This window comes from Oncorhynchus kisutch, linkage group LG24, assembly GCF_002021735.2.
Source record: "Oncorhynchus kisutch isolate 150728-3 linkage group LG24, Okis_V2, whole genome shotgun sequence".
Taxonomy (NCBI): domain Eukaryota; kingdom Metazoa; phylum Chordata; class Actinopteri; order Salmoniformes; family Salmonidae; genus Oncorhynchus; species Oncorhynchus kisutch.
This window is the reverse complement of record NC_034197.2, coordinates 5,391,131-5,409,217: the sequence shown is the minus strand read 5'-3', so window position 1 is coordinate 5,409,217 and position 18,087 is coordinate 5,391,131. Positions and strand designations below refer to the sequence as shown.

Sequence of the window (18,087 nt, the reverse complement as noted above, 5' to 3'; positions counted from 1 at the left end):
ATGGCTGGTCTTTATGTTAGATCTTTTATCCAATCATATTCAGCCATCATGTGTTGCCAGGGGTCTAAAATCTAGTCCTAGAACTAGGAAACTGAAATTGATCAACGAATTAATTTGCGTACTACTAAGCTGTTTTTTCAACCCACAATGGTGGAACGAGAAGATATCGATTTGGTCGAGGATATAATTATAACGCCATTCTCAAGACAAACTTTTCAAGAAAAGTTAGACATTGTCAGGAGGTAGACGCCGACGCTACAAAGCCTGTCACAGGCGGGAAAGGAGTTATTTCGCCACTTTCAACTATGAATGACTCACAGGCTCCGAGAAGCACTGCAAACTGTACTGCTGGGAATGCCTATTATTTGTAAGTGATCGATTTGGTGTTTGGAGCCACACTGGCTTTGCAAACCTGAGTTGTCTAACCAAGGCAGCAATGAGACACCAAAGTACGGCTGGGCACTTACAAGCAATGGTGCTTTTGAAAACTTTTGGGGACACCCGAGTGGATCTACAGCTCAACTAACAAGCGCGCAGGGCAACGAAGCTGCACAAATGAAAAGGTATTGTACTCTTCCCCGGCAAATGAAAATGTCAATATCAAGGTGACGCAACGCCTGGTTATACTGCGTTTCTGTCTAAATGTATAGTGTCTAGAGCCATGGCATCATAATGATGGTAATAAGAGGTGGATTAATTCGGGTGGGACTGTGTAAGACTTCACTGAAGGCCCAGGCCCCAGAACCACAGCACGCTACTGTATAGCAACAATGGACAAATAAAATAAAATGAGCAGGGGGCTCTCAAAGCTACAATGAACAAAAATATAAACGCAACATGCAAAGTGTTGGTCCCATGTTTCATGAGCTGAAATAAATAAAAATAAATAAAAAATCAAAATGTTCCATACGCAAAAAAAGCTCAATAAAAAAATTAAAAAAAACATCCCTGATGCTAATCAAACAGCATGCTCATTACACAGGTTCACCTTGTGCTGGGGAAAATAAAAGGCCACTCTGAAATGTGCAGTTTTGTCACACAACACAATGCCACATATGTATCAAGTTTTGAGGGAGCATGCAATTGGCATGCAGACTGCAGGAGTGTCCACCAGAGCTGTTTCCAGGGAATTGAATGTTAATTTGGCAGTGCGTCCAACCTGCCTCAACCACAGACCACGTGCATGGCGTAGTGTGGTCGAGCGGTTTGCAGATGTGAATGTTGTGAACAGAGTGCCCCATGGTGGCGGTGGGGTTATGGTATGGGCAGGCATAAGCTACGGACAATGGAACACAATTGCATTTTATTGATGGCAATTTGAATGCACAGAGATAGCGTGACGAAATCCTGAGGCCCATTATCGTACCATTCATCTGCCGCGATCACCTCATTTTTCAGCCCCATGTCGCAAGGACCTGTACACAATTCCTAGAAGTGGAAAATGTTCCAGTTCTTCCATGGCCTGCACTCACCCAGACATATCAACCATTGAGCATGTTTGGGAAGCTCTGGACCGACGTGTACGACAGAGTGTTCCAGTTCCCGACAATATCCAGCAACTTCCCACAGCCATTGAAGAGGAGTGGGGTAACATTCCATAAGCCACAATCCATAGCCTGATCAACTCTATGCGAAGGAGATGTGTCGCGCTGCATGAGGCAAATGGTGGTCATGCCAGATACTGACTGATCTTCTGATACACATGCCTACTTTTTTTTTAAGGTGTCTGTGACCAACAGATGCATATCTGTATTCCCAGTCATGTGAAATAAATAGATTAGGGCCTAATGAATTTAATTCAATTGACTGATTTCCTTATATGAACTAACTCCTTAATCTTTGACATTTTTTAAATTGCTGCATTTTGCATTTAGATTTTATATAGACAGTTTGGGTTACATGTTCCCTACCTCTACAAGTTCACAACACTTATTGTGTGTCCCAAATGGTACTCTATTCCTTAGATGGGCCTTGGTCAAAAGTAGTGCACTATGAAGGGAATAGAGTGCCATTTGGGAATACCATCTTAGTATATCTACCTCCTCCTCAAGACGTTGTACATGAAACATCCTGTTGTGGCATTGGTTAGTGGTGACTGAATGGAGGCGTGACGTACCGGTGTGTAGCGGTGCATGCTGTTGAGGTTGACGGGGGCAAGGCTCTGGTCTGAGAGGCTGTTATTGAGGCTGCTCCGGGGGCTATCGCTGCCCTTATTCTCTGTCTTGTACAACGCTACCTGGAACAAAGATGGTCAACGTTAATATATCACTTGCTGGAACACAGATGGGACAATGTGTTAAATCACTTGCTGGTACAACGATGGCCACCGTTAACATATTGACAAAGAGGTTTGCATGTCATTATGACAGACTATTACCTTGTTAGTTACTGTGTTGATTGCCAGAGTGGGAGAGGCATCTCCGTACATTATACAGTCCATTCGCAGGGTCTCCGATTCTAGGCTGTACGCCTGGAGAGAAGAGGAGACAGATATGAGAGAGCTCTGCAGAACATTGATGGAATGGGATAGCATCTAATCTGGAGCAGGTACCACCCTCAGAGTCTGAGGCTGTGTTATACAGTAAACCATCACATATTAATATACAGTACATTTAGACACATTTGTGCATAAGGGGAAAATCTGACGGACCGACAGTCAGTTGTCTCCCAAAACTGCTAACTGAAAGAAGATTGCATTGTTGCAAACCAATCTTTATGATAAACTCTAAAAGAGAGGAGCGGGTTGAAGCTTCCCTGACAGGTGCGTATATAGAATTAAGGGAACGGCTTGACTCAAGTTGTATGAACATAGGAGCAATGCAGGAGGAAAGAAGGAAGGAGACAGTGAGAATTAGTGCTACTGTACATTTGCGAGAGGATGGCAGTTGGTGTTCTCAAAATGATGACGACAAGGTTCCAGTTGAACAACGTTTACTCTACCGTATTAGCACAATACATGGTTGCCATTGCACTCATCTACAACGAGACTCCTGCGCAGGCACACTAATAAGAGTGATCGCCCCGTAATAACAGAAATATAGGGATACTTAAAACATGAACTTAACAATCTCCCACTTTAAAACATTAAAAACATAATTAAAATGTCCCAAGTATTATTTAAGTTACCCATTACAAAATGGGATGTGTGACAAAGTTTTTATTTGTATTACTCAAGCTGCTACTTTCCATTACTGAATGCCTTTAGGAGCACAAGACCGGGTGCTCCCTTTTTAGTCAGACAGTCAGCAAGCTGTTCCTTTGTGGCCGACCACAGAATCTGCTGGATTCTCTGTGCTTGAATAAATTCCTTGATGCTGCTAATCTCAAGACAGTCTTTTCTCTGTGACAGACTTGGTTGACTTCACAGCATCAACTAAGGAGTAGTTGTCAGTGACACAAACTACAGGTAGAATGTGCCGTTTTGTCTCACCAGTGGTAAGCTCAGAACAGAGTTGCAAAAAAGATAGCAATGTCAATCCATCCGCAAGAGCAAGTGTTTCTCCAGCAAGTGTGCTTCGGACAACCCTTCTGATGCTTTTTGACTGCCAACTGATCGGTGAGAATCTATTAACACGATTAGATGTCCACCTTGTGTGCCTCCATCTGCAAGGTTCCCTAGGGAAGCATCACTGAAGGCAACTAATTTCAGAGAGTCACCTTTACCAACATGCTGAAACTTTTTAGTCACTTGTTGTAATTTCAGTTGACGAACAACTTTGTTTTCCTCATGAATGGTTTGTACAGTGGCGTGCTTTGTGTTGGATGCCAAGTTGCAGACATCAAACTTTACCCCTTTTTTGCCACAATTTTGTGGTATCCAATTGGTAGTTACAGTCTTGTCTAGTCGCTGCAACTCCCGTATGGACTCGGGAGAAGTGGAGAGCCGTGCGTCCTCCCCCGAAACACAACCCAACCAAGCTACACTGCTTCTTGACACAATGCCCACTTAACCCGGAAGCCTGCCACACCAACAGGTCCAAGGAAACACCGCGCACCTGGCGATCATGTCAGCATGCACTGCGCCCGGCCCACCACAGGAGTCGCTAGTGAGCGATGGGACAAGGACATCCCTGCTGGCCAAAACCTTGCCTAACCCGGACGACGCTCGGCCAATTGTGCGCCGCTCCATGGGTCTCCCGGTCGCGGCCGGGTGCGACAGAGTGTTCCTTCACTCTTAGCTTCAGGCAGAGGTCCGATGTGAATGTCCCTTGACAGCTCGGTTCCCTGCAAAAATGCAGATTTGATGTCTATGGAATGAAGGTTCAATATTTTCTGGTAGATCACAGTCAGCGGCAATGAGTGACTAAGGTGCGTGTCAGTGAATCTTTTGGGAGTTCTTTAGCAGCCAATTTCTCAAAACCTCTAGAAGTGCTTTTGGCACTATTCCAGTGAAGGATTCTTTAAGGGTGCAAACCCACCCTGTTGAGACACATTTTTGGCCAATGTCTTTGACTTCCTCAAACACTCAATTTTTCCTCCAATTTCTGAGCTCGTCTAGCTTAGCTGAGTCAAATGACATGCCATTTATTTCATTAAATTTTTAATGTCATTCTGTTTTTCTCAATTTTCCATTGGTTCAATTCTGAGATGATCTACAAGTGACAGGGCAGCTGACCCTGTTGTACCAGAAAGTGTAGCTGGTTCAGAGTACTGCAAATAGTACCAGTTCTGGTGTTTTCCTTTGGCTTTTCCTGCTCGTCCAATGACGGTTGCTGTACAGTCGTGCCCAAAAGTTTTGAGAATGACACAAATATATTTAGATATTTTTGTCACTGAAGTATAATTACAAGCATTTCATAAGTATCAAAGGCTTTTATTGACAATTACATGAAGTTGATGCAAAGAGTCAATATTTGCAGTGTCAACCCTTCTTTTTCAAGACCTCGGCAATCTGCCCTGGTATGCTGTCAATTAACTTCTGGGGCGCAGCCTGACTGATGGCAGCCCATTCTTGCATAAGGATATCCCTGCTGGCCAAAACCTTACCAAACCCGGACGGCGCTGGGCCAATTGTGCGCCACTCCATGGGTCTCCCGGTCACAGCCAGGTGAGAGAGCCTGGACTCGAACCCAGAATCTCTAACATATGTGGCCGTTGTTGAATGTTTTCCTCATTTGAACGCTTAACAGTATTACTTGTGTCATGGTTGAAGGTCTCTCCTCCATTTTAAATATCAGTTTCAGTGTCCATGTCCTTGGATGCGACATCTGGTAGGTTTGTGTCTGTTAATGTGTCCTTTTCATAAGGAGGCTGATTCTCAGTAACAGCCCCCCATCTTGTTGATCATTACTTTCTACACATATCACCACTATCTTGGCTAATGACTACTCCCGGTCCTTTCCACTCTTGTCAGTCAACTTGTTTGTAGTAAACTTCGTTTCCAGTCTCGTTCTTCTTGTCAGTGTGTCGAAGCTGTTGACCCTGCAAATTCTCTCTGAACACTCTGCTTCAGTGAATGCTTTTCTCGCTGCATGTAGAGCTGAAAGGTGCTGTCCCACCCATGCACTCGGACTGGTCCTTTCTAGTGCTGAAGTTTAGTGTTCTGCCCGAACACTAGTTGGTATGGGCTGTAGCCATGAACATTGTGCACTGAGTCTAGGGCCGTTTTCTAGTCACATCCATCGTCTTGCTTCACTTTCAGTATAATCTGTGAGTGTTTGATTATGTCTCTCCAGAAGTCCATTGCTCCATGGACTGTATGCAGCAGTTGTCTTTTCTCATTATTATTGAATTCTCCTCCATTGTCACTGTACAATTTCTAGGGTGGGCCATTGCACACTTATCCAGGAATGAATGAAGTGCTTAACGATTTCACTGGGTTTCTTTCACAGTGCTTCAAGCACTGAAGAGTGTGAAGTGGTCAATTATGTCAAGGTACCACACACTTGGTCCCAGATCATATAGATCTACAGCCACTGTTTCATTGTACTTGGAAGCCAGTGGCAAACCAACAGCTGGTCTGGGCTTAGGTTTGCTGTATCTGACATGTCTCAACTGTTAACCATCTGCCATAGAATGGAAATACTCATTATTCCCAGAACTGCTGAGTAATTTCTGAAGTCTGTCAACTGTAGCATGCACTCCACTTAGCACAATACACAGTTGCCATTGCACTCAGGCTAGGTTATTTTACAACGAGACTCCAGCGCAGGCGCATTAATAACAGAGTGATAGCCCCGTTATAACAGAAAAATAGGGATACTTAAAACATGAACTTAACAGTTGGTGCCTCAAGCCCAACAACTTTTGACAACCTGTCAGTTTTAACACTTTGAATACACCATTCTGTATACTTAAATACAACTAAATGCATGCTCTTCAACCGATTGCTACCTGCACCTACCCGCCTGTCCAACATCACTACTCTGGACGGCTCCGACTTAGAATACGTGGACAACTATAACCTGACACCTAAGTATTTGGACTGTAAACTCTCCTTCCAGACCCATATCAAACATCTCCAATCCAAAGTTAAATCTAGAATTGGCTTCCTATTTTGCAACAAAGCATCCTTCACTCATGCTGCCAAACATACCCTTGTAAAACTGACCATCCTACCAATCCTCGACTTTGGCGATGTCATTTACAAAATACCCTCCAATACCCTACTCAACAAATTGGATGCAGTCTATCACAGTGCAATCCGTTTTGTCACCAAAGCCCCATATACTACCCACCATTGCGACCTGTACGCTCTCGTTGGCTGGCCCTTGCTTCATACTCGTCGCCAAACCCACTGGCTCCATGTCATCTACAAGACCCTGCTAGGTAAAGTCCTCCCTTATCTCAGCTCGCTGGTCACCATAGCATCGCCCACCTATAGCACACGCTCCAGCAGGTATAGCTCTCTAGTCACCCCCAAAACCAATTCTTTCTTTGGCCGCCTCTCCTTCCAATTCTCTGCTGCCAATGACTGGAACGAACTACAAAAGTCACTGAAACTGGAAACACTTATCTCCCTCACTAGCTTTATTAAGCACCAACTGTCAGAGCAGCTCACAGATTACTGCACCTGTACATAGCCCACCTATAATTTAGCCCAACCAACTACCTCTTTCCCTACTGTATTTAATTTATTTATTTAGCTCCTTTGCACCCCATTATTTTTATTTCTACTTTTCACATTCTTCCATTGCAAATCTACCATTCCAGTGTTTTACTTGCTATATTGTATTTACTTTGCCACCATGGCCTTTTTTTGCCTTTACCTCCCTTATCTCACATCGTATATAGACTTATTTATACTGTATTATTGACTGTATGTTTGTTTTACTCCATGTGTAACTCTGTGTGTCGTTGTATGTGTCGAACTGCTTTGCTTTATCTTGGCCAGGTCGCAATTGTAAATGAGAACTTGTTCTCAACTTGCCTACCTGGTTAAATAAAGCTGAAATAAATCAAATAAATAAATTAGAAGAGTTAGACTTGTAACCTTATATTAAAACAATGACTAGGACATGTTACTATAGACTTGTCACCTTATTTTAAAATGATGGTTAGGACATGCATGTTGTGGATATATACCCTACCAGTCTCAACGTCAACAGTGAAGAATTCCTCTGTCCAGTGTGTGTTCTTTTGCCCATCTCTCTTTTATTTTTATTGGCCAGTCTGACATATGGCTTTTTCTTTGCAACTCTGAGGCCAGCATCCCAGAGTCACCTCTTCACTGTTGACATTGAGACTGGTGTTTTGCAGGTACCATTCAGTAGTAGTACACAGCGTTGTACGAGATCTTCAGTTTCTTGACAATTTCTCACATGGAATATCCTTCATCTCTCAGAACAAGAACAGACTGATGAGTTTCAGAAGTTTCTGTTTCTGGCCATTTTGAACATGTAATCAAACCCACAAATGCTGATGTCCCAGATACTCAACTAGTCTAAAGGACTGTTTTATTGCTTATTTAAATAAGCACAACAGTTTGTGCTAACATAATTGCAAAAGTGTTTTCTAATGATAAATTAGCCTTTTAAAATGATAAACTTGGATTAGCTAACACAACGTGCCATTGGAACACAACGTGCCATGGCTGATTTAAAAAAAATAAAAGTATGGAATATCTAGAGGCCCATTTCCAGCTACAATAGTCATTTACAACATTAACAATGTCTACACTGTACTGTATTTTTTTTTTAAATGGACACATTTTTTTGCTTTTCTCTCAAAAACAAGGACATTTCTAAGTGACCCCAAACGTTTGAACAGTAGTGTACATGTATTAAATTGGAAACCAGACTAAAGGCTTTGTCTGTAGCCAATTGGTCTAGAGAAAACCAGTAAGAATACACATTCTCTTTTGACAGTGAAAGAAAGACATATTTCTGAGTAAAGCAAAGTACTCTTCCTGTGAGACAATGTAACAAGCAAATCTGCCCAGAAATGCAACCGAAGCGTAAGAGTGTTGAAGAGCTTGCATGTAAAAAAAAAAAGACAAGGCTCTGAATGAATGAATGTTTGTGATCAAAAAATTATTCCAGAAGAAAATACTGTATGTCTAAATGGCTGCCTAGGGCCTTGTGTGGGGTAATTAACTAGAACAGAAGCCTAGAATACCCCCATTTCCTTTTCTCTCGCCCTCTCCTGCTAGCTCTCCCTTCCCTTTTTCTCTCTCGCTCTTCCTCCTTTCCCTATACCTGCCCACCCCTCTTCCTCTTTTCGTTGGGCTGCGATGATTGTGCACTTTGCCGCTCCATGCATCCTTTGTTTCCGTGGTGATGGGTAGGGCAGAGGCAGTGGTAGATGCGTAGGGGGAGAATGGGTCTGCTGCTTCTCGGTGCTCAGTCAGGCGCTCAGATCACTGAACGCCAGTGGTGTAGTGCTAATTCTTTAGAGGCAGGAGAGACGTGATTTTTCATGGCATGTCATCACCATCTCAAAGAAGATAGGGGATGACTGTAGGCCGAGATGAGACCGCATCATGAGTCGTTTAAAATTAAGCCAATAATGCAATGCTCAATGACATAGTTCAGAGCAGTCTGGCCGTGATGCGATGCTTTATTTTAGCCGACTCCCCCGGTCAACCTGGGATATTTTGTTGCCCAACCTGCTATCCCGCAACATTTGTGCACGCCGTGGGTGACCATTAAATCGGAACAGTGTAAATTGTATGTCGGCCCATGCTGGAAAAGGTCGACGGTGTCGAAAGCAAGGTTTAACACCAGTCCAGTACTCACCCTTTCTCCAGAGTGTGGCCTCTTCTTTGGCCTGGTGGGAAGTGTGTCCTCTTTACGGTTGGTGTCTATAGCCCAGTAGGAACCCTGGAGACAACAACAAACCAGATATTAACACTAGGGCCATACAAATGCTATTAGTGGTTTAACAGATTCCCTGCTTGACAATCCACCCACTTGATGTTAAATAGTAAGCACTAATAAAAAGAATGTTGCAATGAAGTCATCCCACAAAAATCACTCTGCTACATATAGCAATAATACATCACTTATTTTCTACACCAACCCAGCAGCATCTCACAGCAACAAGACATAAGTGGAGTAAATCAATTACTGTCTGCATCCCAAATGGCATTTTATTCCCCATATAGTGCACTACCTTTGACCGTCGTCCATAAGGCCCAAAAGTAATGCACTATATAGAGCATAGCGTGCCCCTATATCTTTCCCTCTGTTCTCCCTTGTTCTCTCCCTAGGAGGCCCACTGCGCCTGACAGAATGAAGTTCATATAGGAACACAAACATGGATTATCTGCGCTCGTCTCTTTGCGAATCTCCTCTCTTTCTAACCCTCTTTTTTCCCCTCAGTATCACAACCCAGGGAGGTGGGCTACAGAACAAGTTGATAACGTGAGTACATGATGTAGCTATCGTTATATCTCGGAGGTTCTCCACAGTGTATAACAGGATAAATGTATGGCTATCCTCATGTTGCACATTGGGTTTCCCCTGCAGTTTTATTGATTGGTTCGACCTGTTGTGCGAGTTAAGGCTCTGGTCAGGTCCATGTAGAGCTAATCAGGTGAGAACCTCGTGTCAAACTACAGGCCTCGGCTGCGGATTCCAGCTGAATTATTGAGTTGATTTCCTCTCAATTCATTTTTCAACGGTTCACATCCCTATGGCCATGAGAAACACTCTGGTGAAAACAAAATTGGTAAAACCTATAAAGAATGGTAGCATGGAATTCAGACTCAAAGCGCAGCACTAGGCAGATCACAGTAATTACGAGTACAGATACAGTACATTTGTCACAGTAAAAAAATAAGATACATATACATTTACTCAATTTCTTAAAACACAGCACAAACAAGGTCTATAGAAACCTCTTCTACCAAACACACTTTTCCTGGCACAGCAATTTCACTTTACCTTTCCAACCACTTCATAATTCAATGGTTTAAACTAGACGCAGCAGAAGACATACTCAAGTCACTCATTTATTGCCACAAACACAGGAAAAGTGTCCAGTAAAGTTTGCAGTCCGGTATGCACTACTCAGTTAAAATTGGAATCCATGTCTCGGTTGGAAGAACTCTGCACTAAAGACAGGTTAGGGTGGAACAATGTTTTTATAGTTTTCCCTGCCCATTGGCCTGGGACCAGGTCAAAGGTGGTGATGGACAGATCAAGAAGTCCAATGAAAGATGACTGGGGAGACATGCCCTAACATGTTATTAGAGCAGAGGGCAGCTTATCACCCCTCTAGCAGGCCTTGCACCTCAAAAGAAAAAACAAGTCTCCTGAATAGAAGGACGATTTTCTACAGCCACCCCAAATTTTTACTTTGGCGGATTTACTGCGTTAGAATTTTACCATGTCACTTGACTGCATCTCTGGAAGCGCTGCACCGTCCCTTGTGATCGGGGTTACCACATGCTGGTGTCCATTGCCTGGATAGCTGCCAGGTGAAAGGGTAGCAGGGTGCGTTTCATTTTCTGTTGGGCATCCATGTCTGGTGGATGCGGTCATCCGTCAACGAGTCAGGATGCTGGTGAGCAGACAATGGAGGTGCTGGCCATCAGATGTCACACAGTCTCCTGAGGATGCACCGAGCATCAGGGTGCAACCGGCCACAGTGTCTCTTGTCCTTCAGCCACTTGAGCTTCTGCTTGACAGTCATTGAGGTGAATCTCTCACACTTGTTGAGGTAGCGGTCCCTCCTTTCGTACAGGGAGCAGTAAGCCTCTGACTTGGCCCCTGCTGTGGGCTGTGCGGGTGGTAGTTCCTGTGGAAGAGGCTCTGTTGCCCCAGAGCGTTTCTGCTGAAAGGCTGCAGGCTTCTCGCGTTGGGTATGGGCACTGGCTGCTCTGCAGCCGTTCTGGCACTCTGCTGCCATCTTCAGCCATTGTGCTAGGTACAGCATGGTGTGGTGAGCTTGTGGCTATGTGGTGTAAATATGGCTTTTGAATTTGGCATTGTTCTGTGAGGGGAGCTGAGACACTCAATGCGGGAGCCGCAGAAGAGCTTGGTTACGGCGGGAACACTGGCTGTTGAAGTGAGTATGTGTAGGCTGCGGCACTGGATAAAACTGCTGGCCTCGGGTGCTGCCAGTCTCTGCTGGGGCTGCTGCTGGCTCAGGGGCTGTACTGGATGCTTAGCTTAGGTGGATATGTGAAGACCACAGCAGCTGCATCCGGCTGGTAAGAGTACACCCCTGGGTCCGGCCCGGAGTAGTACATTGAGGGCTGGTTACTCATGAGCCGGATAAGCCAGGGCAGGGTGACCTGTAGCTGAGTAAGCTGGAGATGAGTAGCCAGTATCCGGGTCCAGGTAGATTGCCGACATGGGACAAGCTGAGTAGCCAGCTGCCAGGGCAGGGTGGCGGGGAGAAGTTTTCCCTGGAAGGGGAACCGTGTCCAGGTGTGGGCATAGAGGTCTGTGGTATCTGGAGGGGTTGCTCGTACAGGTAGCTAGGAAGAGCTTTCCATCCTGTATCCTGGGCCCTTGTGCGCTGCAAGCAATTGCCCATTGTCTATGTTGCTCAGCATATCTAGAAGATCTGGACGTTCGACTGAAGCCTGAGACTTGGGCTGTGAGCCTTCTGAGGATAGGGGGGCTTAACACCTTCCATCCTCCTCCTGTTACCGGTGTGTGCTTGTCTAACTCTGATCAGGACTACCCTAGACCAGGAGTTGATTGAGTTGACTTTATTAGCTACTGCACATGCAGCAGCTACTCTCCCTGGGGTCTACATAAAATGCACAAATACAAGACAAAGTACAGAACAGTCATAGACAGAAAATAAGAAAATAAGAGTTATACATTGGAAAGAACAGTCATATACTATTCCTACAGTATATACAAATTCATATTCTTAAATCAAATCTTTAGAAAGAGGAGAGGTGCTGAGATAAAATCCTATTTTATCTGTTTTTGCTTTTTGAGTAACCAGAGTAACCTCTGGTGGCAGAGCATTCACGATGACATGGAAAGGGTATACCTAGCCAGTAGCACAACTGAATGCATTCAACCAAAATGTATCTTCCGCATTTAACCCAACCCCTTTGAATCAGAGAGGTGCGGGGGCTGCCTTAATCGATGTCCACGTAGGCGGCGCCTGGAGCCCAGAGAACAGTTGTTGGGGGGTTAACTGCCTTACTCAAGGGCAGAATGGCAGATTTTTCCACCTTGATGGCTCGGGGAATCGAACGAGCGACCTTTTGGTTACTGACCAACGTTTTTTCTACACATAACTGATAGCGACGCAATAAATCTGTTTTTGGTTTGGGTACTGTGAAGAAACTCATAGTGGCATGTCTGTTGGGGTATGGACAGTGTCTTCAGAAAGTATTCATACACTGATATTTCATATTTGGTTGTGTTACAGCCTGAATTCAAAATTTATTAAAATAATGACATCGTGAACACATACACTGCTCAAAAAAATTAAGGGAACAATAAAATAACACATCCTAGATCTGAATGAATGAAATATTCTTATTAAATACTTTTTTCTTTACATAGTTGAATGTGCTGACAACAAAATCACACAAATTATCAATAGAAATCAAATTTATCAAACCATGGAGGTCTGGATTTGGAGTCACACTCAAAATTAAAGTGGAAAACCACACTACAGGCTGATCCAACTTTGATGTAATGTCCTTAAAACAAGTCACAATGAGGCTCAGTAGTGTGTGTGGCCTCCACGTGCCTGTATGACCTCCCTACAACGCCTGGTTGCTCCTGATGAGGTGGCGGATGGTCTCCTGAGGGATCTCCTCCCAGACCTGGACTAAAGCATCCGCCAACTGCTGGACAGTCTGTGGTGTGGATGGAGCAAGACATGATATCCCAGATGTGCTCAATTGGATTCAGGTCTGGGAAACGGGCGGTCCATAGCATCAATGCCTTCCTCTTGCAGGAACTGCTGACACACTCCAGGCACATGAGGTCTAGCATTGTCTTGCATTAGGAGGAACCCAGGGCCAACCGCACCAGCATATGGTCTCACAAGGGGTCTGAGGATCTCATCTCGGTACCGAACGGCCGTCATAGGATGCCACTTTTCCAACAAGTCGGTTCGTCAAATTTCTGCCCTGCTAGAGTTGCCCCGGTCAACTGTAAGTGCTGTTATTGTGAAGTGGAAACGTCTAGGAGCAACAAGAGCTCAGCCGTGAAGTAGTACGCCACACTAGCTCACAGAACAGGAGCAGAGTGTCCTCGGTTGAAACACTCATTCCCAAGTTCCAAACTGCCTCTGGAAGCAATGTCAGCACAAAAACTGTTCGTCGGGAGCTTCATGAAATGGATTTTCATGGCCGAACAGCCGATCACCATGCGCAGTGACAAGCGTCGGCTAGAGTGGTGCAATTCTCGCCGCCATTGGACTCTGGAGTGGAAACACGTTCTCTGGAGTGATGAATCGTACTTCACCATATGGCAGACGGACAAATCTGGGTTTGGCGGATGCCAGGAGAACGCTACCTGGCCGAACGCAGTTTCAACTGCAAAGTTTGGTAGAGGAGGAATAACGGTCTGGGGCTGTTTTTCATGGTTCGGGCTAGTCCCCTTAGTTCCAGTGAAGGGAAATCTTAACGCTACAGCATACAATGTCATTATAGACGATTCTGTGCTTCCAACTTTGTGGCGACAGTTTGGGAATGGCCCTTTCCTGTTTCAGCATGACAATGGCCCTGTGCACAAAGCATGGTCCATAGCGAAATGGTTTCTCAAAATTGGTGTGGAAGAACTTGACTGACCCCTCAACCCCACCGAACACCTTTGGGATGAATTGGAACAACGACTGTGAGCCAGGCCTAATCCCCCAACATCAGTGCCCGACCTCCCTAATGCACGTGGCTGAAAGGAAGCAAGTCCACGCAGCAATGTTCCAACATCTAGTGGAAAGCCTTCCCAGAAGAGTAGAGAGTGTTATAGCAGCAAAGGTGGGACCAACTCCATATTAATGCCCATGATTTTGGAATGAGATGTTAGACAAGTAGGTGTTCACATACACTACATGACAAAAAGTCTCTCATTTACATAAGTATTCACACCCCTGAGTCAATACATGTTAAAATCACTTTTGGCACTGAATACAGCTGTGAGTCTTTCAGGTTAAGTCTCTAAGAGCTTTGCACACCTGGATTGCACAATAATCTTGATCATTGCTAGACAGCCGATTTAAGTCAAAACTGGAACGAGGCAACTCAGGAACATTCAATGTCGTCTTGGTATGCAACTCCACTGTACACCTGCTCTTTCCATGACATACACTGACCAGGTGAATGCTATGATCCCTTATTGATGTCACTTGTTAAATCCTCTCTGAAGGGGTGGAGACATGTTATAGAATGATTTTTAAGCCTTGAGACATGGATTACGTATGTGTGCCATTCAAAGGGTGAGACAAAAGATTGAAGTGCCTTTGAACGGGGTATGGTAGTCAGGGCCAGGCGCACTGGTGTGAGTTTGTCAAGAACTGCAATGCTGATGGGGTTTTCACACTCGCATTTACCCACCACAGAACACTTTGTATTCAATACATAAAGTATTGTAAGTATTCAGCACATCAAAGCTGCAGGCTAAAGTAAAATCTGGACTTGGTTTCCTCTACCGTAATCGCTCCTCTTTCACCCCAGCTGCCAAACTAACCCTGATTCAGGTGACCATCCTACCCATGCTAGATTAGAGACATAATTTATAGATCGGCAGGTAAGGGTGCTCTCGAGCGCCTAAATGTTCTTTACCATTCGGCCATCAGATTTGCCACCAATGCTCCTTATAGGACACATCATTGCACTCTATACTCCTTTGTAAACTGGTCCTCTCGGTATACCCGTCTCAAGACCCACTGGTTGATGCTTATTTATAAAACCCTCTTAGGCCTCTGAGATGCCTACTGCAGCCCTCATCCTCCATACAACACCCGCTCTGCCAGTCACATTCTGTTAAAGGTCCCCAAAGCACACACATCCCTGGGTCCCTCTTTTCAGTTCGCTGCAGCTAGCGACTGGAACGAGCTGCAACAAACACTCAAAATTGGACAGTTTTATCTCAATCTCTTTATTCAAAGACTCAAGACACTCTTACTGACAGTATCTTTGTGTGATGTATTGTTGTCTCTACCTTTGTGCTGTTGACTGTGCCCAATAATGTTTGGATCATGTTTTTTGCTACTACCACGTTGTGTTGCTACCATGTTGTTGTTATGTTGTGTTGCTCCCATGCAGTGTTGTCATGTGTTGCTGCATTGCTATTTTGTTGTCTTGGGTCTCTCTTTATGGGGTGTTGTCTCTCTTGTTGTGATGTGTGTTTTGTCCTATTTAAATTGTATTTACTTTAATCCTAGACCCCCGTCCCCACAGGAGGCCTTTTGCCTTTTGGTAGACCGTCATTGTAAATAAGAATTTGTTCTTAACTGACTTGCCTAGTGTGGAAGAACCACTATAGGGAAGGCTGGGCTCACGGATAGTAGTGAGACAAGGTAAGCAATTAAGACTGTGACAAATCTGTGATTGTTGTTATAATTTAAAGATAGTCTTGTGTTCCTGTGTCATCTAAAGAAGAAGAGGTATGTTGTTCCTTGGGAGATTCTCATTTGATTGTGTTGGAGTGTTTGTATTGTCAGAAATCTCTCAATAGAGAACTGTGTTCAATCAAGAAAACCTACTCCTGACTTGTTTATTCCACCGTTCCGCTTTAGAGTGACACCAAATTACTTGGTCCCATTACTTGCTCACATTGGTGGAGAATGCGGGCATTAGGTGGACGAGTGACACAAGAATAAGTGAGCAAATCAACGGCGATGAGTCAACAACCTACAGGGAGGAGGTAAGAGACTTAACAGTGTGGTGCCTGGACAACCACCTCTCCCTCAACATCAGTAAGACTAAGGAGCTGATCGTGGACTATAGGAGAAAGAGGGGAGAGCACGCCCACATCCACATGGCTGATGTGGAGCGAGTCGAGAGCTTTCAGTTCCTTGACATCCACATCACTAAGGACTTAATATGGTCCACATAAACCCGCACAGTCGTGAAGAGGGAACGGTACTGCCTCTTTGCTCTCAAGAGGCTCAAAAAGTTCTACAGCTGCACCATCGAAAGCATAATGCCAGACTGCAACACCGCTTAGTATTGAAATTGCACTGCCCTTGACCGCAAAGCGCTACCAAAAGGTCTGTGCGGACAGCCAAGTACATCACTGGGGCCGAGCTCCCTACCATCCAGGACCTTTATATCAGGCGGTGTCAGAGGAAGGCCCGAAAACAAGCCATAGACTGTTCACTCTGCTACGGTCTGGAAAATGATACCGGAGCATCAGCTCCAGGACCAACTGGCTCTGACACAGCTTCTACCCCCAAGCAATAAGACTGCTAAATTGTCAATTAATTGTACCCAAACTATCTTGCACTGACCCCACACACACACACACACAAATAGCTGTTTCTACGCTTCATGTAGATATCTACCTCTGCACACTGATCTGGTACTCCCTGTATATAGCTCCATTCTTGTGTATTTTATGTATTACTCTTGCGTTAGTTACTATTTTATTTGGGATTATTATTTTAGAAACAGCATCGTTGGGAAAGGTTCGTAAGCAAGCATTTCATTGTAAAGTCTACACCAGTATACGGCACATGTGATACATCATGGTTTCATTAAATAAAACAAAATAAATGTATGACAGAATTGGGTGTTGCATGCAATTGTGTTTGAATTTCTTTGTGTGTCAGCAAAGTTGCTTAAGATGTCACACAAATTGTGTCCAAATTAATTTTTTGACACAGGCTTAAGAGTCTCTCAATTAGCAAATTACTAATCTCATGAACTTTGTTTCTGAGGCTACATAAATTTACATGAGATAACTTTAACCCTTTCCAGGGTAACTTATCTAAAACTGAACTCAATGATAATAGGCTGTAATTCTAATAATTCTATTTCTGATACTTACAAACAAGGAATTCATGGATTTGTTGAATATTATGTTCTGCAGATGCCTTCTCTGGTTTAGGTCAGCTGCAGTAGGGTGCTCTATTCTTCGTGCCACTTCTGCATAGCCATCTTGTAGACGGTTGGTTTTCTGATTGGGGTGTTGTCCTGTTAGCATGGGGGGTAGGTAGCGAGGTGCTGGCCACTCGATGGGGCCTAATGGGTGTAGGGTTGAGCTGGCCTCTCTAGAAGGGGCCCGGTGGTGCATGGTGGAGCTGGTCTGTCTGGAAGGGGCCCGATGGTGCAAGGTGGAGTTGGCCTGTCTGGAAGGGGCCCGGTGGTGCAGGGTGGAGCTGGTCTCTCTGGAAGGGGCCCGGTGGTATAGGGTGGTCTCTCTGGGTGGGGGCTGATGGTCACAATCTTGGAGGATGTATGGCAGAGTTCCTCTTATTTGGGTTTTGCTTTGTCCCAGAGCACTTTCTTTCAGTTTCCTAGCAAATACCTTGACACCCTGTTTGTTCAAAGTGTACTAGGTCATACATCAGCTGGGGGTGAATGTCACGGTGGTTTGCTAAACATTGTCCGAGAGCACACAGCGTCTAGACACCTCAGCATTGTTGCTCTGAATAATAATAATAATAATAATAATAATAATAATAATAATAACAACAACACGGGCAACACGGCGGACAAAGTGATTTTGGTATTAGGAAATCTCTCTGCAGCTCTGGCTGCCACTTGCTGCATTGCAG

General features: G+C 44.5%; 1 protein-coding gene across 2 annotated transcripts in view; it reads right to left on the bottom strand.

The window, feature by feature from the left end:
* LOC109869730 (forkhead box protein J3) overlaps positions 1-18,087 on the bottom strand; it is an 87,970-nt gene that overhangs the window by 17,745 nt on the left and 52,138 nt on the right. For both annotated transcript variants that reach the window (XM_031803475.1, XM_020459995.2), the window contains 3 exons: positions 9,177-9,260; positions 2,378-2,470; positions 2,117-2,236 (listed from right to left, as the gene is read on the bottom strand). In XM_031803475.1, the coding sequence (XP_031659335.1) occupies positions 2,117-2,236; positions 2,378-2,470; positions 9,177-9,260 (297 nt within the window). The remainder of the gene's footprint in view (positions 1-2,116; positions 2,237-2,377; positions 2,471-9,176; positions 9,261-18,087) is intronic.